General features: G+C 38.3%; 1 protein-coding gene across 6 annotated transcripts in view; it reads left to right on the top strand.

Annotated features, from left to right (window-relative positions):
* The window catches only part of MAP2K5 (mitogen-activated protein kinase kinase 5), a 254317-nt gene that overhangs the window by 161010 nt on the left and 66316 nt on the right, over window positions 1-26991 (top strand). For 4 of the 6 annotated variants that reach the window (XM_076004507.1, XM_076004506.1, XM_012768374.3 and 1 more), the window contains one exon: window positions 10951-10980. The exons of the other annotated variants lie outside the window; for them this stretch is intronic. In XM_076004507.1, coding sequence (XP_075860622.1) covers window positions 10951-10980 — 30 coding nt within the window. The remainder of the gene's footprint in view (window positions 1-10950; window positions 10981-26991) is intronic. 6 annotated transcript variants of the gene reach the window in all.

The following is a 26991-nucleotide window of genomic DNA, read 5'->3' on the forward strand; positions in this document are numbered from 1 at the left end:
TAAACAGGAGGATAAACAGGATAACTGAGTGGTGTGGGGTCACTTTTAGTAGAGATCTAAAAGATGGAGCCAGTCTTCTAGTGATATCTGTCAACTCTGAAATTCTATGAGTGTATGATAATTTTGGGAACCACTACTGCTGACTTTGAGATATCCAGCGGTAAAAGCTGCTGCTTCTAAAATCCTATAATACTCAAATCCAGTGACCTGGAATTGACTTTAAAAATCATCTTCAAGATCCCAAAGACCCTATTACATTCTTTGGTTCCGAACTGTGTAATTATAACTTTAACATCTTCTATAGCATTTATTTAGAAAATTCTTGTACACACCTTGTATGTAGAGACTAGAAATGTTTTTAATTAGAAAAGAGACCTTAGAACTTGTTAAATCAGACCGTTCCTCTTACTAGTGAGGAAGCTGAGCTTCAGAGAAGAGAAGGAATGTGTTTGCTGCACACAGCTTGTGCTGTACAGAAGAGGACTGGAATCAAGCTCTTCTAATGTGAAGTTTACTGCTCTTTCCTCCAAGCTGTTGACATCCTCTTGCTCAATATCATTCTAATAAGGATGACACCATAACACTTTATATGTAGGTAACACTTAAAGCCGTTTGGTATTCATTATCTCATTTAAGCTTTTCCCCACTGTCATAGGAGATGCCTGAAAAATCAGTAACTTGAGGCAGCAAAGATTTTTCCACCTATGGGCATCAGAGCTCCCATTTTGTAAATGAAGAAACTGATATCCAGAGAAGGATTTTTCCAGAAAGGCTAAGTGACTATGTCAGGCAGCAGCAGTCAAGTGTCCTGATTCATGAATTAAATTCTGCTTCTTCCACTAGAAGTAGATCAAGTAGTTTGGAAAAAAAAAAAAAGAAGAAGAAGGCATGAATGGTAAATATAAATGAGCAGGAAATTAGATAAAGGAAAGAGGTTTATTGTGCTCTGCTGGTCAGTCAAGACTGCTTTTTATAGGATTACATCTTATACGATTCCTGTAGCTGTTTCTGTTTTACTGTATTTCAAAATGTGCCCATTGGGCTTCAGAAACCAAGGCCTAGTTTGTTAAAAGAAACACAAAGATCAACTCAGTCTCTAATATGTCTACTACAATAGGCAGTGGATAGGTGAGAATTACATCTAATCAGTAAACATTTATCCATTATCTCCCTATACTGGCAGTGAGGGTATAAACTTTGCCCTCAGGAGCTCCTTGCCCAGTAGGGAGGAGAAGTAAAAATGCAATGCACCTAGTGCAAAAGCTCACATGGGACTGGGCAGGTGAAAGTGAGGACTGACATCAATGTCAGAAAAGCATTTCAGTTATCAATTACTGCTTAATAAAGGACCCAAAATTAGTGGCTAAAAATAACAACCATTTATTCACTTAGGATTTTGTGGGTCAGGAATTCTAGCAGGACTCAGCCATTCCTGGTAGCATCAAGGATCCCTCATTAGGTTGCACTTGGATAGCGGTTAAGAATGGAAGATCCAAAATGACTTCACTTGCATATGTGGTGCCTTGGTGGGGATGGCCAGAAGAGACTGGGACTTTCCTCTCCTACATCTCTCTCTCTCTCTGTCTCTTCCTCCCCTTCATGGCTAGTTTAGGCTTCCTTTGTGGTACGTTGTGTACTAAGCAGTGATGGCAAAAGCTGCAAATACCTTAAGGCCCAACCTCAGAAATTACACAGGATTGCTCCTGCCATATTCTGTTGACCACAACTTAGGCTCTTGATGAGGAAGTTACGAGGTCATATTCCAAAAGAGCACATGGGATGGTAGATTCTGTTAAGGCCATCTCTGGAAATATACCCCAGAAAACGTCCTAGAAATGATGATGTCTAAAGTAAGTTTTGGTGAATGAGTTATATCTGGAGGACAGTGTTCCAACAGGAGCAGCAGCATATATGAAGACTAGAAACATGAGAATGTCATCTGATTATGACTTCCTTGACTTTGAAATGTCTAGAAATAGAAGTGTAGATGATGTTGAGCTCCATAGAGTAGACCCCAGCACTGATGTTGTCTCAAATACCCACAGCTGCATGATTCCAGATAGTGGTTTAGAGATGGAAATCCCCAAAGCTAGGTCTCTAAGAGACTGTTGTCATGATTAAAGCTGCCTGCTATCAGAGGACACAGGTCAGTATTACACAAACATATTAAAAAGATGTCATTTTTAATTCTTTTTTTTTTTTCTTTTCTTTTCTGAGACAGAGTCTCACTCTGTTGCCTGGGCTAGAGTGCCATGGCATCAGCCAAGCTCACAGCAACCTCAAACTCCTGGGCTCCAGTGAGCCTTCTGCCTCAGCCTCCCTAGTAGCTGGGACTATAGGCATGCGCCACCATGCCCAGCTAATTTTTTCTATATATATTTTTAGTTGGCCAATTAATTTCTTTCTATTTATAGTAGAGACAGGGTCTCGCCCTTGCTCAGGCTGGTTTCGAACTCCTGACCTTGAGCCATCCACCTGCCTCGGCCTCCCAGAGTCTTAATTCTTATTATGAGGATTCAAATGGCTGTTGAAGTAAGTAAATGAGATGGGTTTGGGGGCAGTTAACTCTCTTTTCCCTCCTTGCAACCCTTTAGTCTTTAATAAGAAATAAGCCATCTAAATTCATCATAATGCTTAAATATGTGAAAATGGTAGCTATTGATCATTCTAAGCAGTGATGCATAAGAAGGCCATATCACTTAAGGCTGTCAAACCCTAATACTGAAGAGTTTGTATACTATGTTCATTAAGATATTGTAGCAGGGAAACAACCAAACCATGTACTGCCAGGTTGACCAGGCTCTAGGAGATATCACTATTAGGGGATTTATCATCAACAACAAATCTTATTATCAACCTACTGCAACATACCATTTCTGGTATCATAGAGAACATAGAAGTTTATGATTTAGAGTTTGCCCTTAAACAAGTTAAAATTTATCAGGCATTGGAGACACAGGAAAATGTAGAGCACTAGGAACTGTCATCAGGTAGGGTGTGATACTCTGCTTAGTGAATGGTATGGTCAAGGAGTGGTATGATTTGGGCCACAGAATTGTGGGTAGAGTCTTCTGAGACTAACTCCTGACAGAAGTGGAGGAACATGAGGAACAATTTGAGCTAAGTCCTAAAAGGGTAAGTAGGTTAGAGTTCCATCTACTCATCTGTTGCACCTTCTCAGATTCCAGATAGGAAAACCACCCTCAGTATTGCATTTTGAGCTGTGCAAACATTTGAAGAACATTCATTTTTTATTAGAAAAGTAAACTGGTTGCTTTCATCCATTGCAACTGAATTTGATCTCTCTTTTATTCGGAATTTCTTACTGAATTTCCTTTCAGTGCACAGAACACCATCAAAAAAGGCTTTGGCAGCTGTTTTTAAGTGACTTTTAAAGAGTTAGGTATATACCCAGATATTTTAATTAGCATTGCTATGAGTAGAGCTACTTATGGAAATCAACATGGAACAATTGGAGTGTCAGTAAAACTACAAACTTGGGTCTTTTTAAATGGAGGCGGCTTTTTCCCCTTCTTTTTTTATTTAGCCATTAGCTGCCTCATATGTACTATGGCCTGGTTGAAATTATATCTTGTATTTAAACACAGTATCCATCCAAAAAAGTTATTCAACTAGGGTCTTTAGTCTAATGTAGAATAGGCAGATTGATACACCCTCATATATACAAACATAAACACACACATATATACACGCACATATGCTTACACATACCTAAGTGCATATACACACACTCTTTTTTAAGGAAAAAAAGAAAATGATGCAAATGAAATGGCATTATGGAAGAGGAAGGACAATTATGTGTGTTGGGACAGCAAGGTAAGAAAGACCAAGCAACATTTAAACATTCAAAACAATAGCATTTAGCAGGAAATCTACTTTTTATCATCCTTACCCAGCCATCAGAATGAAGAAAGACAGTGTCCAGCTGTAGCAGTAGTTTGGTAGCAGGAGAATTAGAAGTAAAGGTACTAGTGCCTGAGGGGTGGGTCATGAATTAATAATTGCTATGTGGCGGATGAGCCCCGTCAGAAGAGCTGAAAATGAGGAAGTTGCCTTGCAGAGCGCTATCAATCACTCAGTGACCATAACTTCCAGTAATTAGTGTATTTTATGGGCCTTTGCTTCAGTGGCTCGAAAGCACATATGCTCCAGTCACAGCTAAACTTTGTGAGAGTAATATTCCAGGATGATTTATCCCCCTGCTGCACTGGGATATAACCCTATATTAGGTGAAGATTGTGAACTAAGCTGCAATAAAGTGTAAGTTTAGGTACAGTTTGCCCAGGTTGAGACCTCAATGTATCATGCTTTTCAGCATTCATGGTTAGGCTACAGCAAGCAATCATTTTTAACAGTGAAACAAATAAAGCAATTAAAGAAACAGCTTTAGTATATTGTACTTGTGAATTACTGTTGCCTTCTCCCCATTTAAGTGTCCACTGTAATAAGCCCATTTCTAATTTAAAAAAAAAACTTACTCTAATAGAAACATTTATTTGTAATTGTGTCATCTTTCCATTATTAGTAGTAATCTAGGCCAGAATGCAAGGCCTTTTAGAAAAGTGCTTGATTTATTTCTTTATGCTACTATGTTTGGGCTCCTTAAGTGAAAATAAATGTGCTTTATATCAGTGGGCTCTGGCGATGAATAGTTCTTTTTGAAATATTGGCACATGTTAAAGAATATTCCTGATGGGAATCTCACATTTAGGCTCTTTCTACAGACAGAAAAAAATGTCATATATAAGATCTCAGGAGTACGTGGCACTTTTCATACAGGCATAATGAATGATTGGCTGTGGTTTACCCGATGCACTAGAAGTCTCTCGGGTCTTTACAGACAGCTTCCTTTGCCAGTACCAAAACATCTGTAGAGCCCAGTGTTCCTAGTAATTTAACAAGCTTTGCCACCAACTTATGGTATGACCTTGGGCAAATTAATTAAGCTTCCGGTACCTCCATTGGGCCATAATTCGGTTTGTGTTAAAGAAATCCTTTGAGTTTGTAAGAAAGTGTTACCGGAAAATAAGGAAAAGATATGCATGGTTCCATTGTATTCTCCTGAGAGTGAAATATTTCTACACCACTTTTAATGATGGTGTCCTTGAATTTCCTTAAATAGACACCAGTGATAAGCTAATTTCACCAAGCAGAGATGAAAAGGTGTACACAGTTTGATGGCTTTCATTACATTTATTATCCCGTCTTTAATTTGCCATGTATTATAATATCATACAAGTTAAACAATAATAGTAAAACAAATTGTCTTTAATTAAAGTGAATTAGGTTTTGATTTTAATATATTTGATGTAGTGAGAACTGATAATGTGGAGGGTCCCAAAGGTTATTAGGGCATATTTCTGTTGGGCCTGATGGTATTAGTAATAAACCTCTTCCTCATAGTTGTAGACGTGAACAAATATGTCACTTCATCAGTCTCTGTTACTCGCACTTATGCCCCTCCACAGGGGTTGCAGATTCCACAAGTTATCAGCTAATGGCGTTATACATTAAAAATTGAAGCTTTCCTCACTCCGAGGCCTTTCAAGGCTTTGTTCTTAAGCCCTAGACACTTTGGAGTGCAGCTGCAAACTATAGGCAGAAGATTAAATTAATTTGTAACTCTTTTTTTTTTTTTTTTTGTCCTGCATTACTAAATCCTCCACATTTAATTGAAACCCTACTTCAAGACGCTTTGTGTTTCTGCGTTCTTTGTTGTCAGTTTAACCTCCAAAGCACTTTAACACTGGTAAATTGCTGTTATATCCTTTGGATTGTTTTTAAACCATTCAGTAAGAGAACAGTGAAATTGATATATGGGAAGAAAAGTAAAATCTTTGGGTAGATTTTGAGGTATTTAATATTTATTATAGTTCTTCACCAGCATACTTTCAGATGATTTAAACTCTTTCTCTAGGACTGTATAAATTGGTCTTGGAATGAAATCTCACCTAGGGAATTTTATGTAATCCAGTAGTTAAGTCTGATTTTTTAATGTTTCCCTGTGTCTGAATGTTCCAAAGTGGCTGCTGCATTTCTGTAAAATGAAGGTTTAACTGCAATGCACAATCTAAATGCAAAATCCTTAGATGGAAATTTAATTGTGTAAAATGTGCACAAGGTAATTAAGAACAAATTTTAGAACATTTCAGACTATAAAGTCCTCCTTCAGCTAGATCACTGGCTATATTGAAAATGCTTATTTTCAATTTGCAGTTATACTGAGAAACATAGAATATGTCTAAATTAAGAATAATAAAATCCAGTGCTCTTCAGTATAACTGTAAATTTAAAACTACTCCCACAACATTGTTGATATCCTAAGGAGGGGACAATGACCAAAAGTAGGTCTTGAATTTGTCCTGTTCTTGCTTTCTGGCTACAATGTTTATTTTTTCTTTATCATTTATGATTTCATGACAATAATTACTTTAATATCAACAAAAGACATTTTTGTGGCTTTGTAAATATCTTTTAACTTTTGTTAAAATACCAAGGTTTCTGTCATGTGATTGGCAGTTGTTATGATGCCTCTTTGTGCACAAAAACACAAATATATTGTTTAAATTATGAAATCCAACATATTCAAATGCTGTTAACTCAAGAGCATTTCATAGATTATGGTTGGACAAATCAAAGATCAGTAAGGTGACACTAAAGAACAGTCCTAGTTTTACAGTAAGATGTTTGTGGTTTACTGTTATTTGAATATATTCCCAATGGTAAAAACTTCCAGTGCATTCTTTTTTCCCTTTTCCATAATATATGTCCCACAACATACAGAGTATTAGTTTGCTGAATCTTAAGTATTTGGAATTAAAATGCACTTTTTGTTTAATATTAAATAGAATCCCTCATCTCTACCTCCACCCACCCCCCCAAAAAATAAATAAAGCATTTCCAAATCTTTTACAATGTGAGCTGTTCCCCTCCTGGGAATGAAAAGGATGTGAGAGTCTTTTGATGAACTGCTGGAGCTTATGTACATCTACTTTTTTCAAAATGACTTAAGCTGCCTATATTTAAATGCTTCTTTTGTAAAGATGATAAAGAGAGCAAAGATTTCTATTGGCTTAGCCCTAATCTGTTTGCTTTGTTGCGATTTTTTTCCCGTTACTTTAACTGTTAACCTATTTATAAATCTAAATCTACATACAAAGGTCATTGGTTGGCTGAACTTAAACCATTTTACTCAGTAAATTTAATTAAGAAAATACAGTGCAACTCATAAGCAAATGAGTTTTTTCCTAGTTTTAAACCAAACCACCCTCTTGAGTGCTGATTGCCTTGCCCGACCCCTGGTGATACAGAAACAGGCAAAATTAAAAAGGACATTAAAGCTTCATTAAATCTGAAACACATTTAGTACAGTGACATATCTGCAGGCCATTTCAGAGAAGATTACATACTCTCTTTTGTAAGTTTCCTAATTTATAATACCTTGACAATAAAAACTGGGAAAATGCAAGTAGATTAATAGACCAGTAGGGGTAAAAGATACGGAATGGCCCCAGGTCTGTCTGTCTCTGAAATATTCACTCAGAACATATGTGCTTCCTCTTACCCATAAGAGTTCTGTGTTTATTTTGACTTTTGACAGCCTCATGAAGAATTTGTTCTTCATGTGGCCATACCTGCTAAGAGCCCTTTTTCTTCTTTACCTCCTAATAGAACTTGATAATAGGGTTCTAGGGTCTGGCTATATATTTCCTTCTACTTTTCCACAAGACAAATAGTGTGGAACATAAACACTGCAGCTGCATTAGACCTAGAAGGACAGAGACATATATGGAAAGCAGGTTCCTCTCCTGGGGCCTTAAAATGACTGTTTTCAGTGCCAGCCTAATAGTGTCACTGCCTCTTTTCACTGGCATAGGATTGGAGTCCTTGGCCTGATGCTGGAGAAGCCCAGTAGTGATGCTCCATGAGAGAGGAAGTGATTGTCATCATGCTGCCGTTGCAACAGTACATACTGTTTAGGGTCAAGGAACCATTCTCTGTCCTCTAACTCCAAAGAGGTCAGACCTGCAGGATATCTTAGAAGCAGCTATGCCTCCCAGGGGCATAGTTGATAGATAGGTAGGACTGAGGTCCCACAGGGTGTCAGGAAATTACACAGAAAGCAAAGCCAGACCCAAGAGTGATGAGTTCACCAGTTCACACACTGCACACGGGTGCAGAGGTGCTTCCAGCTGACCAAACTGCACTGAATTTTCTCTCTTGTTCTCTTATATGGTGATATCTTACAGAGCACATGAATCACATCAGCCATCCTTGTTTACCTTGTGCCAGTCATGAGAGAGGGGACCACTTAGATGAGTGCACATTCCCAAGTTGGCTGGAGCCTGGCCACTCCATAGAATAATTATGATTTGAGAATTGGAGGCTTTGTGTTGAAATGTGAAGAATTCACATTTTTTGCTTTATCTCACCCTTTTAAAGCCATCCATTTATCACTGCTTATTCTTTAAACTATAAGAACCAATCGACAGTGTTGGCACCTGCCAGCTAGTTTAGAACTTGACTGTATGTATGGTGAGCAAGTTTCTTCTGCTTGTAACCCATGTGGACAGAATTCTTCCATGGTGCCTAATGACATCTTCAACATGTACCTGAGTGAATGGCACAACATCTGTAGAAGTACTTGAGATAGAATATTCTAAATGTTTTCTAGTAGTTTTTAAGCTGTTAGCTTTTTTAGGTGAGAGACTCTCTTCTTGCTGGTTTTCTAACTCCAAATGGAATTAGATGCAAAATTCATAATCTACAGAGCACTGTGATGATAGGCAACAGCTTTAGCTATACTGTCACTGCCTGCCAAGTCAGTACAGAATGGCGTAAATGCCTAGTCCGCCGCAATAGACCACTGTGACTCCTCCTGAATCAGTATCCACACTCTTGTCGACCAGAAACACACTGTATTTTCAAAATGTAGGGCAAACCTAGAAGCCTGTATTGGGTAGGGCTGGGTAGGGGCAGGGGATGGGAGAGCTGAGTCTCTCCCCTTCTGGATAACAGTACATGGACAACAAACATAATCACAGAAACCCTGAAAGAGTTTCTCTTTCCTTCATACCATCTTGTGATGTTTTTGTTATTTATACCTGAAGGGATTCATGATATCTATCAAATGAAATGATGGTAATATTTCTTGAATATCTTGTATATATGAGTATAGGGTAATGAAATTTATTAGGTATTCCAAAACATATTCTAAACACACACACACGCGCGCACTCACACACACATCCAAATGAGTGTTGTCCCTTTCAAAGTAGTCACCTTACAAGGTCATATGGCTTATTCCTGTTACAGTGCTATTGCTCAGACTGGTTTTAGAACTTTGGAAACCTTAGCACATTCAGGTCTATCCTTAATAAAAGTAACAAAGTATTATTTGTAGGTAGCTTGTGTTTTGGTAATACCCATAGGCCATTCAAACATTAGTCCACAAATAATGTACATGATCAACAAACTGAGGGGTATAATTTTAAATCCAAGATAAGATGCAGTTCTAATAAAATGACGTAGGTGTTCTGTTACTTCAAATAATTCTAAATACAATTCCAAAGGAAGAGGTCAGAAATGTTTTAGCAGTGTGTCTTTGAAATAAGTTCACAACTTCTCAAGATCTAGAAAGGCAGTGTAATATGCTAGAAAGAACACTGGATTAAGTCGAAATTGTTGGGGTCAGACCCTAGGCTTACACTTACTATGTGGGAACTACATCAGTGGGACTCTAGAATTCTAATCTGCAAAGTAGATTGATGCTCTCTTAGGTCCATTACAGCTTTAAAATCCCTGATACCAGCCCAGCAACATGTCAAGATGGTGTCTCTACAAAATATTTTAAAACTTAGCCAGATGTGGTGGCGCATGCCTGTAGTCCTAGCTTCTCGGGAGGCTGAGACAGGAGGATTGCTTGAGCCCAGGAGTTCAAAACTTCAGTGAGCTGTGATCCCAACACTACACTCCATCCTGGGCTACAGAGCAAGACCCTGTCTCTAAAAAAAAAAAATAATAATAATTCCCGAGGTTCTGATTCTACTTTGAAAGTAGTTACAAATATATATAAAGGGTGTTAGGATTAAAGATGGGCCACATTATGAAGTTGCAAAATTTTGCCACTATTTTCTTTAAAGTTAGGATGTGTTTGTTAAATTTTATCTTATTACTTTGTATCAAGTCTATTATTAGTTGAATCATTTTATTTTTATAGATAAGGATCCAAAGACCAAACTTCAGTTGCCTGTGCATAAACACAGAGCAGTTTACAAATCAAGCTAACCTGGAAGCTCTAAGGATTCACTTTTCCAATTTCAGACTTAGAGCTACGGTTCTGACTTCACAGTCTTGATTTGAAATGGCCATTTTCCCACTGGTGTTAGCTCTCTTTTTCTAACTATGGATAGAAAAATGGACAAAAAAAACTAAACAAATGGTTGAAAATAATGGCACAATTTTCAGTTTCATAATATGGTCCGTTCCCCGCTTCCTACAACCCTTCATTTATACTTGTAACTGAAAACTCTACAGAGCTGTGGGCAAGGAACAATTAGGGGTTCCTCTTTTACAAGAGGAAAAAAGCCACCAGAGTTTTACATCTCTGTCTAGAAGAAACTGTCATACACATGTAAATGTGAATAATGCCTGCAGAGCTGAGAATATTGCTAAGAGAAACCACATAAGGGTAATATTTAGTTATTAAAATTAGAATGTTTTGTCAGGGCTGCAACACTGTCCATTGAAAATGTCCATTCTAAATACAGCTCTTATTGTAATTACAGCAATAATTTAATTCATACATTGGAGGTTGTGAGCTTTTTTATATTTGCTAGATGGAATTCTGAAATTTAGTGCTTGTCTGTCTTAAGGAGATCTGCCCTGCATGCAAATCTATAACTAGACAAATATTATTTCCTTTCCCAGCTTGCTCTTGGGAGGTTTCCATATCCTCAGGTAAGATTGTTCATTACTGCCGTTTGCCACTGTGACATTCATTCCTATGTATGAAGGTGCAGGGAGCAATTGTGAACATTTGAGCCACATACAAATAAATCTGTCCTGTTAAATTGAAAAGTGATATCTTAAAGGAGTCATTTAGAAGTCTCTATTGATTTTTGATTTTTTTAAACTCTTGATTTTTTTCCCCCTTTGTTAAAGGTTGAAAGCGATCGTCGTGCTCTTCCTTTGTGAGACATTTGAGATGTTTTTTCTTTTCCTGGTCCAGTACTGTGTGCTCATATTGAGGTTGGAAGAGATACCCAGCCTTTTCTTGATATACTTTTTGAGCTTTTGGATTCAATTAAAATTATTTGAGTTAAAGTATTAAAATGAAGGGTGAGAGTATCTAATCTAGGTCATTATTTTTGTGAGGCAAATAATGGGCTCCCAATTTTATATGAATGTGATTTTTAATATATTGTTTTTAAAGATTTTGCTCCTTCCTATCCACATTTCTAAGACAAATACTGGCATTATACTAGCATTATGCTAGCATTGCTGACTCTAATATTTATAATTTCTTTAAGATTTTTATGATAGAAGGGTGCTAGCACTTAAAATACAAAGCTGTTTTGTGGTTTGAAAATGATTCCCCAGTGTGTGTGGGGAAATAAGTGAAATGTCTAGAGGGATGAAAAATGAATGGTTTGACTGTTTTCCTCTGGTTGATTCTCACTGTTTTTCTGGCATCTTGGTCTGTACAGGCCAAAATGCCTGGAGGCATGTCTGATTTAAAGGTGGTGTTGGTCTCTGCTCTTTAAGCATCTATTAACTTGCTATTATTATGCAAATAAGTGTTGTATTACACATACTAATTTATGCATGGTTAGATTATGCAGATGCATCACAAACATGGTTATTGAATAATAGGATGGGGCTCATTCTCTCTACCATCTTTATAAGCAGTTTTAAGCAAATTCTCCTGGTACCCATGTGGACATTTAAAGACTCTTCACTGACTGAAATGTCTCTTTTGTATTCTTTTTTTTCCATAGTTAAAGCTATCAGATAAGTGGAAGAGAAATCCTTCTACTTGTTAGGTTCAAGAGTGTTAGTCTCACTTTTCAAATTTGTAGACTTCTTTGTTTAAACATAATCTTTTTCTTAAAGAGGAAATCTAAAATGTAATAGCTTGGCATGCATGCTAGCATTTAGTAAAATTTTAGCCTATACAGCCTTGTTGCTTAGCTCTAGGTAACCCATCAAATTAAAATCACATTTTCAAGATTTATAGCTCATTAGAATATTTATCTTGGTAAACGTTTTATTCTGTCAGTAATTTTTAAACAATTCACTGTTTGGCCAATTTATACAATCCCCTAAAATTTTGAGAATGAACAGAATAGCCCTATACAATATATCTGTCAAACAAGTCTTTGTAGAAAACTTGTAAGCCAATTAATAAAAATTCCAAAGGTTAAGAATGTAGCTATATTCTTGAGATTCCTAATGTCTAGAGTAATCAGTGAGATTTGGGAAGTGATGAGTTTAAGAAATGTATTGCCATTGCATTTGACTAATGAAGCACATGAAGGCTTTGGTCAATTTTGGTAAGACACTAATACCTTTGCAGTGTTGTTTTCCTGAATGTCTAAAGTATATGTTTATCTAATCAGTCAAAGTTAGAAAAATTCTAATACTATGCTGAACTCTCCAGTTAGCAATAACTTTTATGCCAGAGTAGAAGGAAAACTGTATTCATTGAATCATGATAGAATGTTATCACCAAGTTGGTACTTTTACATCAAATAAAAGAAGCAACTTTGATGCCATCAGACCTATTTCCCAGGTCTTTCAACAGAAGTTTGGATGCTTCATTGCTAGAATCAATAATGACTTTTGGTGGAGTTGGTATTAACTTTACAGACTTTGTACTGTAGAGTGAAGGTCAGGAAAGGATATTTTATAAATGCCGTTCCTGTTCCTTCCTTTTACCCTCAAATAAATCACATGCAGAAGAAAAATGTATGTTTTTATAATATCACAGAGACTGGATTATGAAATAACACTTTCTCTTTGACCTGTATTATCTCATTTGAACTCATAGCCACTCTGTGAGATAACCTCCCCTCATAAATTGGGCAAAAAATGGCTGATTTGCTCACTGTTGAACTGCAGCTGGTTTGGTTTCATTGAATCCCAAGTGGAGTAGGCAGGAGTGAATAATAGATTCTCAGGGTTGGAAGGGATCATAGCTTCTCTACAATGTCTCTGAAAAACAAACATCCACACTGCTTGAACACCTTTAGCAATAAGAAACTCACTACTTCACAAAGCAGGCATAGGGTCAAGCTATGTTCTATTTACCAGACTGAGGACTACCTCATCCTAATTATCATCCATTAGTCTGACCCTTGAACACATGAAAGCCTTTCATATATCCTTAAGATTGTTTTGAATCCCTGTGTACTCAGGGCTAGGGACAGTGCCAGGGAATTGGTGCTACGAACTCAAAGTCAAATCAGGACACCAGATTTAAGAGTGGCCTATTGGAAAGAGCTCTGTACCAGGAGCCGGAAGATTAGAATTAGAACCCAGCTCTACCACCAAAACACCATAGACTTTCATTCTTGCTTTGTAACTCCTTGAGGCTTCGGTTTCCTCATCTCTAAAATGAGGATTCTGATACCTACCTTTTCTATCTGATTAGAGGAGGCATGCTGATCAAATGAGATTATGGATGTGAAACTACTTAGAAGAGTACCAAGGGCCATCCTGCTGGCCCTAATGTTGGGCTCCAGTACAAAACAGAATTTCCAACTATCAACTGAAGGTTGCAAACGAATGCTCTTAGCAACCTGCCAGCCACAACTGGAACAGAACACAAAATAAGCAGAGGGTAAAACTGGGAGGAGGGGCCAGCTTCAGGATTTGTCCTTCTCCCAGCTCAGCATCAGTGCTGCTGACAACAATGTCATTAGCAGCCCCTCTTTCTGATAGTGACACCGTGTGTATCCAGTTGGGGCACAGATGGGGGCGGGGTGTTGGGAGGATATTAGGGAGAGTCAGTGGCCTGAGACCAACATAAAGGTTAAAGGGCTGGGTTTTTGTTGAGATAATCTTTGTCGAGATGATCATTCTATATGAATTTCATTGTTTTGTGGGTCAGGTGTTTGTTATTTGAAAGCACTATTTTAGTTTCCTTTAGGTCTTAGCCTCATTGGCATGCAATTTAGGAGTCTATAGGAAAAAAGGTTAGGAGCCACTATAAATGCATAGTCCTATTCTATGGCTTATAATAAGAACAGTGGTGTCTTGGAGTCATCTAGCACTTTTCCCACATACAGCTCCAGAGGACTTTTTTAAATCTGACTGAGGCTGTACATCCCACCTATAGGGACTATTATTTCCAGCCTCCAGATGAACAGAATGAGGCTCAGAGACGTGAGGCATCTTGCCCTAGGCAGGAATAGGTACAGTTGGGTCTGGACCTGCAGACAATTAAACCAAATGACTGGCTCTGTGACCTCTTAATTTGGTTGGCTCTTCATACTCCTGCTCTCCTTCCCACTAAACCCCACCAACCCCTTCTCCTAGTTTGCCTTCTCTGCCCTACAGAGACCTCTTGTATAGTTGGGAAATGCTTAGCATTGGAGGGTTGTGCTGTTGTAGATGATGACAAGACCATTCCCTAGAGCCCTTTTGCTTTTCTTAACATGTGTTTAGCAGAATGACAGGGGATCCAGAGGACCCCAGTGCCATTAAATTCTAGGTGCCTGGGAAACATTCTGCAATAGGAAAATGAAAAATTACATTTTTAAACATCTCACAAACAGTGCCTCAATTTCTTGAATAATTGTAATCTGGAAAGATGTGCAGGTCTGGACAAGGACTGGAGCTCTGTATAGTTAATCATGTAGATTCAAATTCAGTTGACTTAAAAAACATGACGGTGGGCAATGATTTGTTTAATGACACCATAATTTAGGAGAAATGAAAAGGATTGCCTGCTAAAAATTGTCATCCTTCATTCAAACTTTACAACAGTGCCCTGCATTAGGATGATAGTAAATCCATTAAGAAGACTTCTCAGGGGATGCATCAGCTCTGGCATTGGGAAATTTGGTAAGCAAGATGCCACGGGAAAGTGAAGATAATACAAACACAAATGTATTTAAAGTACTTTTGCATGTATAAAAATATTGTTCTTCTTTTGGCTACAATTCCTGATCTTGGTTAATAAATTACATCAAAATGACCTGAAGTTAAAAAAGGGAAAAAATCTGAGCAAATAATGCCCCTGGTATTGTAAAGCTTTGAATGTTTTCACACCCCATTAATTTATTACTTCTCTTTCTTCATCTTTAAATTTCATTTTTTTTTTCAAAAATTCCGGCTCCCCGCTGCTGCAGTGATTTTCATCTTGTTGTTAATTTTCCCTGCTCCATATGGAGCTCCAGACATTTCACCTGGAGGCTGTACTAGATTTTGCTGTAGTGATCGTACTTCCGGAGGCCAAAACTGTCATTTAGGGTTCCTGGTGCATCTGTCTGCGCCAGGCTTTTCACTGGCATGGGAGAGTGTGAATAACAAATTGGATGCACCTGAGATTCGGATGATTAGTGTGTTTTGTGAATCTCCACGACTTGTAAGCAGATAGCTCTGGGGGAAGGGGGGAGCTGAACAGCGACTGTGGGTGAATCTGTACTCACACCTTACATTTGGGGCTTTGCAAGGGAAGTGCAAACATCCTAGGCAGTCTGAGTGCAGAGAGAGTAACAAATATTTCATCCTGCCTTGTCATTGATTAGAAAAGAGCCTTTAATTTCATTTCACCCCATGTTGTGATTAATTTGCATTCTTTGTCAGAAGTTAATGGAGTTTTTTATGGTTCACTCTGAAATCCTTGAAGACATCAGACTTGATCTGATGTTTATACAACCGCCAGCGGAATTTTTTCATTTGATTGATGGCAAGCTTGATGTTATTCCAAACGGCTTTTTAAGCTGTTTTTAAGAATTATTTGAATAAAATGCAAGCAAGATATTGTTGTAACGACAAGATTATCTGTTAAAAATCTGTTTCAAATAAAGAAGATGATAAGTAGTAAAAAAGGATCAAAAAGATAAGAGAAACAGTGAATAGTGATGTTATTTGTTAAAAACACATAAGAATAGCATTCAAATAAATTATTGCAGTATATAGAGATCACTTTATTGAAAAAAAATACCATCATCTGGCCAAATATAATAATTAAGGCTAAGGAAAAAGGAAAGTCTAAATCTTTGGGATTCGAAACTTTTACTTTAAACCAATTGGCTAATTCTCGTTTATTCTGCCAGTTTTTGCCACCAGTGTACGAAATAGAAATCTACTGTTCTTAACTCAAGGAGACAGGACTGTCAGGCCTGCTAGCTGAACAAAATGATGACATATTACTTGTCTCAATAAAGAGGCATTCTTAAATCCCAATACAAGTTAAACATAGGTAGATAATAGAGGGTTTTAAGTGAAAGATGTTCATTCTTTGTGGTGTAACAACTGGCCTTTTCTGCAAGATAGTACAGAAATAAAAATATCCTGTTGTTAAGACCAAGATACCCCAGTCATTCCTGGGTAAGAGAAATGTGTGTTCACCCCTATACACTATATATCAAAGTATGAGAGGAGCTGTAGGTGGCGTTTGCTTCCGAACCCCCTGCTACTAACCAAGGAAATACATTTTGCAAATGCTTTTTGATTACTAACACCATTTGTTTGATTTGGGGGTTTGCCTTACTTCAGCAGGTCTTGCTTCTGTGTGATTGTTGCTAGTGAGACTTACTCATAAGTCAAAAAGCTACTTATCTGAGTACTTTCATTTAAAACAGAATAATTTATTTGCTGTATCTGAAAGTTTGCTAAATAATTGGGTGGTTTTAATTGAAGTTACTGCTTTCTGATCCTTGTATTAACATGATCTAAGGTCCTTTTTATTATATGCAATCCATATTATTGACCAAATTTGCCCTGTTTTCATTTAAATGTAAGCAGCTTGTCAAGGAGAAAATATTTGTTTAACTTGGCGTGGAAACCTGCTATTTTAATGTGCTTTGCTTTGTTTTTTTTCAATTGGCAGACTGTCTTTTAAACATTTATTTTGTAGTAATAAATTGTGCTCTGGGTAGAGTATTTGTTTCATCACAGAGTAGAAAGCATATGTTCTAAAAACTATTTTAAAACATTAAACAGTTTTCAAATACTAATGTTGAAATACTAGAGTTTTTAAATTTAATTTTGTTCGTTGTTTTAAAAGCCTTTGACTGGTATATTGTTACTAATCCTGAAGTTGATTATTTTATATTCTATGTTAAATTTAGACCACAGTTATGATTATCTTATTTATGTATACTGATCATACCTGGAATTGCAAAATATCTAAAAAGTTTGCCTGTTTTGAAAAGAAGTATTTAGAATCTATCCTTTGTTGTATAAACTTTTCAAGGATTTAAGTAAATTTTATTCAATTTTTGTGTGAGGTCTCCAATCAAAGAAAAAAAGTAGGAGGTAATTACCCTAAACTTTATTTATCTTTAACTGGCAAGAATTTAAAGGAACAATATTTATGGAATTTTTCCCCCCAGATTTGTCACCTGTGTGTTTTCATTCATTGTTTATTTTTGTCCTCACTATTTAAGATATAAGAATTTAAAATATCCTTATATTTCAAGCCATAAAATCAGATTTATGTTCCGTAAAATGCAGAGATGAAATTTAAGTGACATGAAGGTATTCACTTATACACATTTGCTTCTTTCCAGGAATTTTTTAATTGCAAATGTCAAATTCTTCTCCCAATATCCATCAAATACTTATGATTTTATTTGCTTAGGCTATGCCAAGACAGGAGGTAGGTTCCTAGCATGTCCTGGTATGCAGAAATAAAGAGAAATCATGCCCAAAGTATGGGTAGAAATGGGATATTTTTCCATTAAAGATACTTGTTAATACTTCAGTTGAGTTATATGTACTTAGCCAGTTGTGTTAGAGATTGCTGTCTTGTTTTAAAGTACTAACCTCATATTGGGTTGGTGTTATAGCACCTTCTAAACTATTGTATGACATACATCTCAATTTATTTGACTATTTATTTGTCACTGAGCACCTACTCTGTGCCTGGCACTGTCCCAAGCACTGGCAACACAGAAATGAAACAGATGTGGTCCATGTTCTCAAAGAGTCTAGTGCAGTGGGGGGAAAAAAACATAAAACAAGAAAATGGCAGTTGATGTAGAAGGAACCCTCTCTGGGAGGTGGGACACTCTGATCTAGAGAGGAAAGGAGTGTGGTCAGCTGACATTAGGAAGCCAGGAAGTTTTCACAGAGTAGAGAGATGATGCTTGAGCTGAGGCTTGGAGGCTAAAAAGATGGGAAAGGATGTTCTAAGCACTCAAGTCAAAAAGGGATTCATCTGGTAAAAAATAAAGACCTAAAACAACATATTGTATTTGGTTTCCTTCTAGTACTTTAATTGAATTCTAGTATTATTATTTTCACTTCCCTAACAGTTTAGCAGTTCCCCTAGATAACTTTTAAAGCAATACCTGAAGGGAAGAGTGGTAGAGGAGGGAGGTGGTATGTCAGGATGGAGATGACAAGTGTAGCAGAGCACAGATAAAGAAATTGGGCTTGAGGATTCTGTGAACCCCTTTGAGATGACCGGAAACCAATCTGAGGTTGGAAGTCATTAAGATCTCTGCCCCTGAGGGAAATTGGCACATGCCTCTAGAGGGTTCCCTGCCACCCTCTATGAATTTGACTGGTATATCATAGGACATTTTCTAGACTGCTGGGGAAAAATTGTCATGATCAAATGAGAGCACTTTGAAAAATACAAGGTGGTGAACAAGAGCAAGGTAATAGTAGTATTATTTATATTTCCAGAAAGTACTTTAGGGATTTACCAGTGTAACTCTGAAAATATATGACCATGTCTCACACCAGGTAGGACTAAAATGAATTACTTTTCTGATCCCACAAGAGCCTTCCTTTATAGTCTTTCTTTTTTGAGTTATAATTTATCATTCACAATTACCATCATATATAGAATTATATACAGAATCTAGTCATTTTTAGTTCAGTAACTGGGGACTATGATTCTTTCACAATTTTTAAATAATCAGTTTAGCCGAGAAATAGAATTGAAGGTTAAAGTAATGAACTTAATATCCAGTCTGGCTTTCAGGTGGCGGCTTTGCTATCCTCTCTCCCTCTTTGGCTCTGTGGTCCAGGAGGCCTTCCACTTTCCCCTCTTTGGTTTTATTGGTGCAGTCTATTACTTCATGGAATCAGAATTTCAGGATTTGACGAGATCTTACAATGATCTAGTCCAACTCTTACTTTACAGAGGAGGAAATGGGAGTCCACTGCCATCAAATGACTTGCTTATGATTACCAAGTATTCAGCAACAGGGTCAGACTGTCTCCCACCCCCAGTGCAGTGGTCTTTTCACTCTAGAGAGACGTTGGGGAGAGAAGGTGAGATAAAGCACCCAGGGGTTTTGAGGCTAAATGGCCGTCCTTATTTTGCACACCCATCCACTCAAGTACTGTCTCCAACTGGTGTGTCTGCAGAGATGGAAATTACTGTCCCACGATGCTCTATGCCTGCCAGGTAATTGCTGACTAGATATGGATCCCAGGGGGAAAAGTGGTCCTCAACAGCAGTAGTAGCAGCAGCAACAGACAAAGACATCAACTTTTATTATACTCCAGTGTTTTACTTATCACCATTCAGTATACAAAACTTGGGTAGATTTGGGGCTAGGGGCTCATTGGCATCCAAGTTAAAAAGGGGACAGACCTGGCCGAGCTTTGTTTGAGCACAGATTACTTTTTAGATGTTTAACAGTTCTGGATTAATGCCTAGGGCATTTGGGAATTCTTCCTCAACTAAAATGTTAATGATGCTAAGAACCCAACCCTCTTTAGTGCCAATAAAACAGACAAGCTAAGTTCATTGAAAAATCAATGAGTTGCCTAAAAGGAGCAAAGAGCTGATTCAATTTAGGACTAGAGATTGCCAGGACACACCAGGTGGAAAGAGGGTCCTAGGGACTGCTTAGGAGGCAGGAAAGGAGGCACTTGTCTGTTTATGCACAGAGCCAAGGTGTCATCTCCAAGGAATTGTGGGAAACTGAGACAGCCAATTAGAAGCAAGTGTGGACTCTGTTAGGTTGTACATACACCTTCATGGTCTGCAGATGGTGACCACCATGGGGAGAAGGAAAGAACGGCTGGAGAATGGAATAGTCTTATGAGAGAAGGAGCTGTTGGCCTACAGGCTCATAGGAGGAAAGTCCAAAGTGGGTAAAGCAGCTCATCTTGTATTGTTTTCTGTTCAGAAAGAGGTTGCAGAGAGCACCCTTCTGGGCATGAGGAGACCTTGACTCTAAGCCTGGTTGGTAAAATACTATAAACAAAAGAAAGTTCGTGGCCAAAGACTTTCTTTCAACCCCTGATTTTTGGACAGCCCTATGCCTTCTCAGCAGCCAGGCAGCTGGAAACACTCAGTGACTCGGGGCAGAAGGGATGGGAGACAGCAGCAAATGACACACCCAACAAGTGACAAATTAAGTCACTGACAGTGTGTGGTTTCCACCCAAACACACACACACAGCTACCCTGAGTTCTGGTCCTGACCTTTCTTTTCAGACTTCAGTTTCCTAATCTGCAACATGATGGAGGTGCCTTAGGTTAGTGATTTGCGTAATTATGGGAAGACTCGCATCATAGAGGAGATGGATATCCACCCCCACATATCCACACCTGTGTGCGCACACAACCACCAGAGCAGCTCTGCTTCTATCTGGTAATTTTTTTAATGTGTCTAAGTAATATCTTGTTTGAACTAATGGTTATTTGATAAACAGAGTCTGAGAAATGCTGGACTAGATATATCTATAGTCTACTTTCATCTTGTATCAGCACCTTTCTCTTTTCCACCTCTTCAGCCATCTTTCTCATCACCATCTCCACCTGAGTACTCCCTCAGAGTGTATTGAAACCTGACTTTACTTACATACTTATATCAGAATATGGCAGATGTGAACTAAAACTATGAAACAAAAGTCAAACTTTGTCTAGTTCGTTTTTATATATATGGAGTGAGAGAGACTCACAGCCAAAAATAGTTCATTCTTGATCCATGACTTCTTTTCTTTAAGTCTATTTTAAATTTCATTTACAGTCAAGCCAATAATACACATGTTAATTAACAAGATTATGTGTGACTACATTTCAAGATTCTTTCCTTTCTTATCCCATATGAACCATGTACTGGCTGCAATTGCAGCTGAACTCAGAATCTCAGCAGGCCACACCATGTTGTCAAATATATCATGGTTTAGGGGGGGGAAATGGTCATATGTGGAGCCTAAGCCCATGAAGCAACCTTTTGTGCAATGCCAAGAAACATCACCTTGGGGTGGGGGAAGGGGGAAAAGCTATCTTAGAAATCTATAGAGCCTTAAGGGAAGAAAACAAAACTTCAGAGAATTATATTTTGTTCAAATGCTTAGTGACATTTAGAGGAGAGTACAAGCCCTATGCTTAAATCTTAGCCCTGCCACTAAGTTTCAGGGACCTTAAATAAGTCACTCATTTTTGTAGATTGGCAGTTGTATCTTATCCATCTTTTGGGTCCTAGAGTCTAGTACAGTACCTGGCATAGAGTAAGTACTTGATAAACATATATGAAATCTATGAAGTTATTCTTTTATCCGAAGTTTATTTTCCACATGTTGGTGAAGCAAATTTTGCAATCAGAAGGAACCAATAGCACATATCCTGAGGCTCTAAATTAATTGTTTTGTCCCCTTTCTTTCTTTCTCTGTCCTATCCTTGTACTCTACCCTGCCAGCTTTAATGCCTAAGGATATTTACTTCTGAGGAGGTGTGATAGTTGTCTTCAGACATTTGAGAGTTCTCATGTCAGAGAAGATGTGTATTTGCACTGTCAGGAGGATACAACTGGGGCAAGGGAGGGAAGGGACAGTCAGCAGACAGTAAGCTCCCCATCACCAGATGAATTCAGATTCAGACAGAAGCCCCATCAGCAGGGGTGCAATGAAGGAGGGAATCAAGGATCAGATCTGGGTGGGGACCCAGGTTGGATTAAAAAATCTTTGAAGTCCTTTCAGACCTCAAGAGTCTGTGATTCTGCTTCAGTGCTGGGCAGGCCTCTCCTCAGCCAAACAAAAGGGGAGAGGCAGCAGATAGAAACTTCTTCAGCCTGGCCCAGATTCTATAATTGATCTAATCATCCACACGTTTTTGACTCTCAAATACTATGTCAGTATGAAACATGTAAGAAATAGAAGAGTACAGGAAAAAAGTGGGGGTTTTTTCAGCCCTAGATTTCTTTTGCAGCCCTGCAAGATTTATCTACTTCTCTGTTTTCTGTCAGTGGAGCTGACTGTGTGATACGGCTATCAAAACAGTGAATGCACTTTTAGCTTCTGTGAGTCTCTGCTGTATGGTGTGTGTAGTTCCCAGAACAAGGTGGTGTAAGCCAGTCAGTGCAAGGTATGTGTTCAGGTGTGGGTGTCACACTTTGTGAGGAACATAGAAATATGGAAGCAAACTCAGCCAAAGATGACTGCCATGGTGGGGAACGAAAAATCATGCCTGCATTCTTCAGGCAGCTTTCAGGTTCAGGTAACAGAAAACTCAACTCAGAGGGGCCTTAACTATATGGGAAAGATATTGAATTGCATGATTGAAAAGCCTAGTCTTGCTGGTTTTAGGTAGAACTTGGTCCAGCAGCTTGGGGCTCTCTGTTTTGTATGCTTCTCCTTCACAGACCAAGAATGGCCATTGAGGTTCCTGGAGCAACCAGTGTCCTGCCTGAGAGGGGCAAAGCGGGTCTCTCTGCCCCACAGGCAACCAAAGGCCCTGGGCTTCAGTTGATTGGACCAGTTGAACTCCCTGTGCCCAGGGGATTTAAATGGTGCTGATTAATTTAGGCCTGAAGCATGTGCCACACCCTACAGCGGGGTAGGGGTGGAAGGTGTGGACATTGTTAGCAATAGAGGGGAGGAGGTTAGAAGGCAATCAAAAGAGCAGCTACCTGATCATAAGGAAGAAAACATTGTGGAGACATGACCGCTATCTTCAAATATGTAAAGAGCTGTCATTAGACTTATTCACCGCAGCTCCATGTCATGGGCATATCTTTCAGGAAGACATATTTGGACTTAAAATAAGAAAGAACGTTCTAATACTTTAAGCTGTCCAAAATAGAATTATTGGAATCTCATCATTGGAAGTTTTCTAGCAAAGACAGAATGCCTATCTCTTTGGGATATTAAAAAGATTTCTACACTGGACAAAGAATTGGACTAGGTGCCTTCCAACATCATTCTAGATTCTATGGTATGTGGAGGATATAAGCTAACAGAGATGCAAACTAAATGATAGTGCCAGAAAAACACTTTCAGAAATTTTGAAACATTAAAATTTGTCATAGCAGATTTATTTGACCATAAAGAGTGGCGTAGTCAACAGGCCTTTCTCAGAAAAAGCAACCCCCTACCCCGACTTCTCCTGCCTCCACACACAGCTAATATTCTTAAACTGATTCTGAAATAGGGCCACCCTTTTTTGGGACAAAGAAAGGAGAAAATTTTAATACAGCAAATGTCTAAAATCTTCCTTGAAAGGAGGGTGCTTAATGGTCTCGTTGGCCAGACCCTGTACCGTTAGGGAAAAGGTTAGTTTTGTAATTCACACTGATCATTTTAAACTATGGTTCTGAGCCTCTGCTTTTCTCACAAAATTCAAGTCTAAAAGTCAAAATGTTCATTTACCCAGAGGAGGATTTACTATGGCTCCTATACACATATGTGGGGTGGGACAGCCATGTCAGTTTTAAATACACAGAGATAAAAGAGTATGGACTGGCAACCAGTTTCTCTTTGTCCTGCTCACCTACTGGCAGGCTCAGCAAATGAATAATGTTGCACCATACCTTGATGCTCCAGCTGTTGTATTTTGTGTGAAAATGCATTGTCCTTGATACTCAGGAAGCAGTGAGAGCCAAGTGATCTAATTTATGGCCGTGGTGATTTTCTGTCTGATCCCATCTGAGCTATACCCTCCTCTAGGCATCTTAGAGCCTTTTTATCCCACCCAGCTGTTTGCTAAATTCTGAGATATCTAGTTTTCACTTTTCAAAACTGGTCACTCCTAAACATAGCATCTCACCTGGAGTCCGAGATGTAGGCCAGAAAGAAGGTGCCAGAATGCAAGTAACTTTCTTTTAACCTATCGAGTAGCTGCCTGCAAAATCCTCTTCTGACTTCTTTTTAGGCCCTATGAAGGTATACTGATAGACCCACTGGCATGATAAGAACTTGAACAAGGACAGACACTGATGAACAGGGGAGATAGGATGGCACAAATGAATTAACATGTTTATCATATATTATTAGAAATAATATATATTATCCATTTATTTTATCTCCTAATGCAGTCAGTATCTAAAAATATTAGTTTGCCAAAATTCCCATTTGTAGTTAGCCAGGGAAAATTTTGTTCTATTCCTCTCTCTTTTTTTTTTTGAGACAGAGTCTTGCTTTGTTGTCAGGCTAGAGTGAGTGCCGTGGCATCAGCCTAGCTCACAGCAACCTCAAACTCCTGGGCTCTTCTTTCGCTGATTTCTTCCTAAAAGAAACAAAACAAAACAAAAAAAAAAAAACTCCTGGGCTCAAGCAGTCCTTCTGCCTCAGCCTCCTGATTAGCTGGGACTATAGGCATGTGCCACCATGCCCGGCTAATTTTTTCTATATATATTAGTTGGCCAATTAATTTCTTTCTATTTATAGTAGAGACGGGGTCTCACTCTTGCTCAGGCTGGTTTCGAACTCCTGACCTCGAGCAATCCGCCCACCTCGGCCTCCCAGAGTGTTAGGATTACAGGCGTGAGCCACCGCGCCCGGCCTATTCCTCTTTTTTAAAAAAGACAGTTGCTTGGGAACCCTTTAAGTTAGTGGATTTTGTTTTTCTCATTGAAAGCTCTTTGAGACTTGGACACTGTTTTTGCAAGTTATAACAGGATGGAGGTGGTGTGTCCCTAAGTTTTAGCACCCACCATAGTGCCAGATACAATTAGATTGAATGCCAGTACCATTTCTCCCTCGAATAGGAAAGAATGGGAAGCTCTGCCTTCAAGGAATCTTTGGGCTCCTCTAGCTCCTTTCTTCATTTTGTAGACAAGATGCCTGAGCCCCAGTGAAGGGAGGGGGATTCTGAAGGCATGTGGATCTGACTGGAATTCCAGGGGTCTTTCTGACTCCCAACTTCATGTATTTTCCCCGCAGCAGGTAGCCTCCTGAGTCAGCTGTATGACCTTGAGCACTGCTCCCCTGTGAGCCTCAGTTTCCCTAAAAGTAAAGTGAGTAGATTGAACTAGATCATTTCTGAGGTCCCTTTCATTTCAAAAATTCTTCAGGTCACAATTCTTCATTTAGAATATGGAAGTTTCAGTTTTCTATAATCTTTGTTTATATTTATTCAGGGTTATAGTTTAATGCATCTGATTTTTAAAAAGAGTCTTTGCAAAATAACTACAATCTGTAAAATCTGAAGCTTAAAAAAAAGAGTAAAGAGTTCAACAATGAAAGCTAGAATATGATGCCAGTAGCACAACAAATGAAAACACCATTCTTTAAAAATTTTAAGCATATAATTTAATTTTATATTTCTTCTTTCTATTGAAGAAAAAAATAACACAAGCTTGAAAAGCAGTAAATATGTAAAGGGAAAATTTATCAACTGATATTGGAAGATCTGACCTAGGTCACACATAAATCTCCCAGACAAGAGCTGCAGGGCAAGCCATAATTTCAGAGAGTAAAGGAGAAAATAAAAGCTATAGCTGGTGTCTTCTCTAAGTTACATAGGTGAATTCATTTTCGTTTTTTGATTGTACCTCTGAATATAATGTAAAAGATCTGGTAGCAAGGTCTGTTTTACTACTGTATGTAAAAAGTACTTCTATAGAGAGAGAGGCATAAAGTGAGACTTCCAAAATTGCTTTTTCTCACTGTAGTCAGTGACTAAATAGTTCAGGTCCTACAAGCCAACTTTTGCATTGGCAATTTCTTTTCCAGGATCATCTTTCATAGTCATAGGTCATGTTACAGGAGTTTTCTGATTGCTAACTGGTCCTTGCAAGAAAATATTTGACAAATGTTACTATAATAACACCAAGACCTAACTAATACTTGTGGCTGCCTTTTATGAAGTCATCCTTCCCTGTTGAAACACATATGATCTGTCTTACATCAGAATGGAGTATAACTATCCCCTGTCAGTGTGGTTTTAAATCTTAGATATAATGGCTGATGAAAGAAAACAAGCTATGCCCAGAAGAGGGAAGAGGTTCATTTATAATTAGTATATCAAAATCCTACTGGTTCTAGAGACTGATTAGCAAAGTATTTGACTGGAGCAATTATTGTTCTGTTCATTGTCCCAAAGTACTAGTTAGACATAGAAAACATTCAATACAAGCAAAATGTATAAGCAGGAATGTGGGCTTGGACAAGTTAGTTATAAACAGCATTTCATATGTTGTGAGGGGCAGGCAGTACATCAGCCCTAACAATATTATTGTGTTCCTCTGAGCTCTGCTGTCACGGCCAAGCATTTGGAAGGCAGACCCAGAATAAAGATAGGCGTTTGCAAAGCTAACATTTTATATTGAGTACCCTTAGTACCACTTTTAATGTGCTATAAAACTAGGGGCTTCACTTTTTCATGAACTGTGTGCAAAAGCAGAGGCAATGACTGGAGGTTGACTTTGTTTGGAATTGTTTTATGGCTGCTGCGCCTATACGGTAACGTGATCTTGAAAAAGGTAAACAACAAAGAGTTTAGCAGTGAAAAATATGCCTAATATAAATACAGTCGAGTACATGGCAGTTCAGAACTTGAAAAATATGACTGTGGCATTAAATTTTCTGGTGAAATTAACGGAGGAAC

The sequence above is a fragment of the Microcebus murinus genome, chromosome 6, assembly GCF_040939455.1.
Source record: "Microcebus murinus isolate Inina chromosome 6, M.murinus_Inina_mat1.0, whole genome shotgun sequence".
Classification (NCBI taxonomy): Eukaryota; Metazoa; Chordata; class Mammalia; order Primates; family Cheirogaleidae; genus Microcebus; species Microcebus murinus.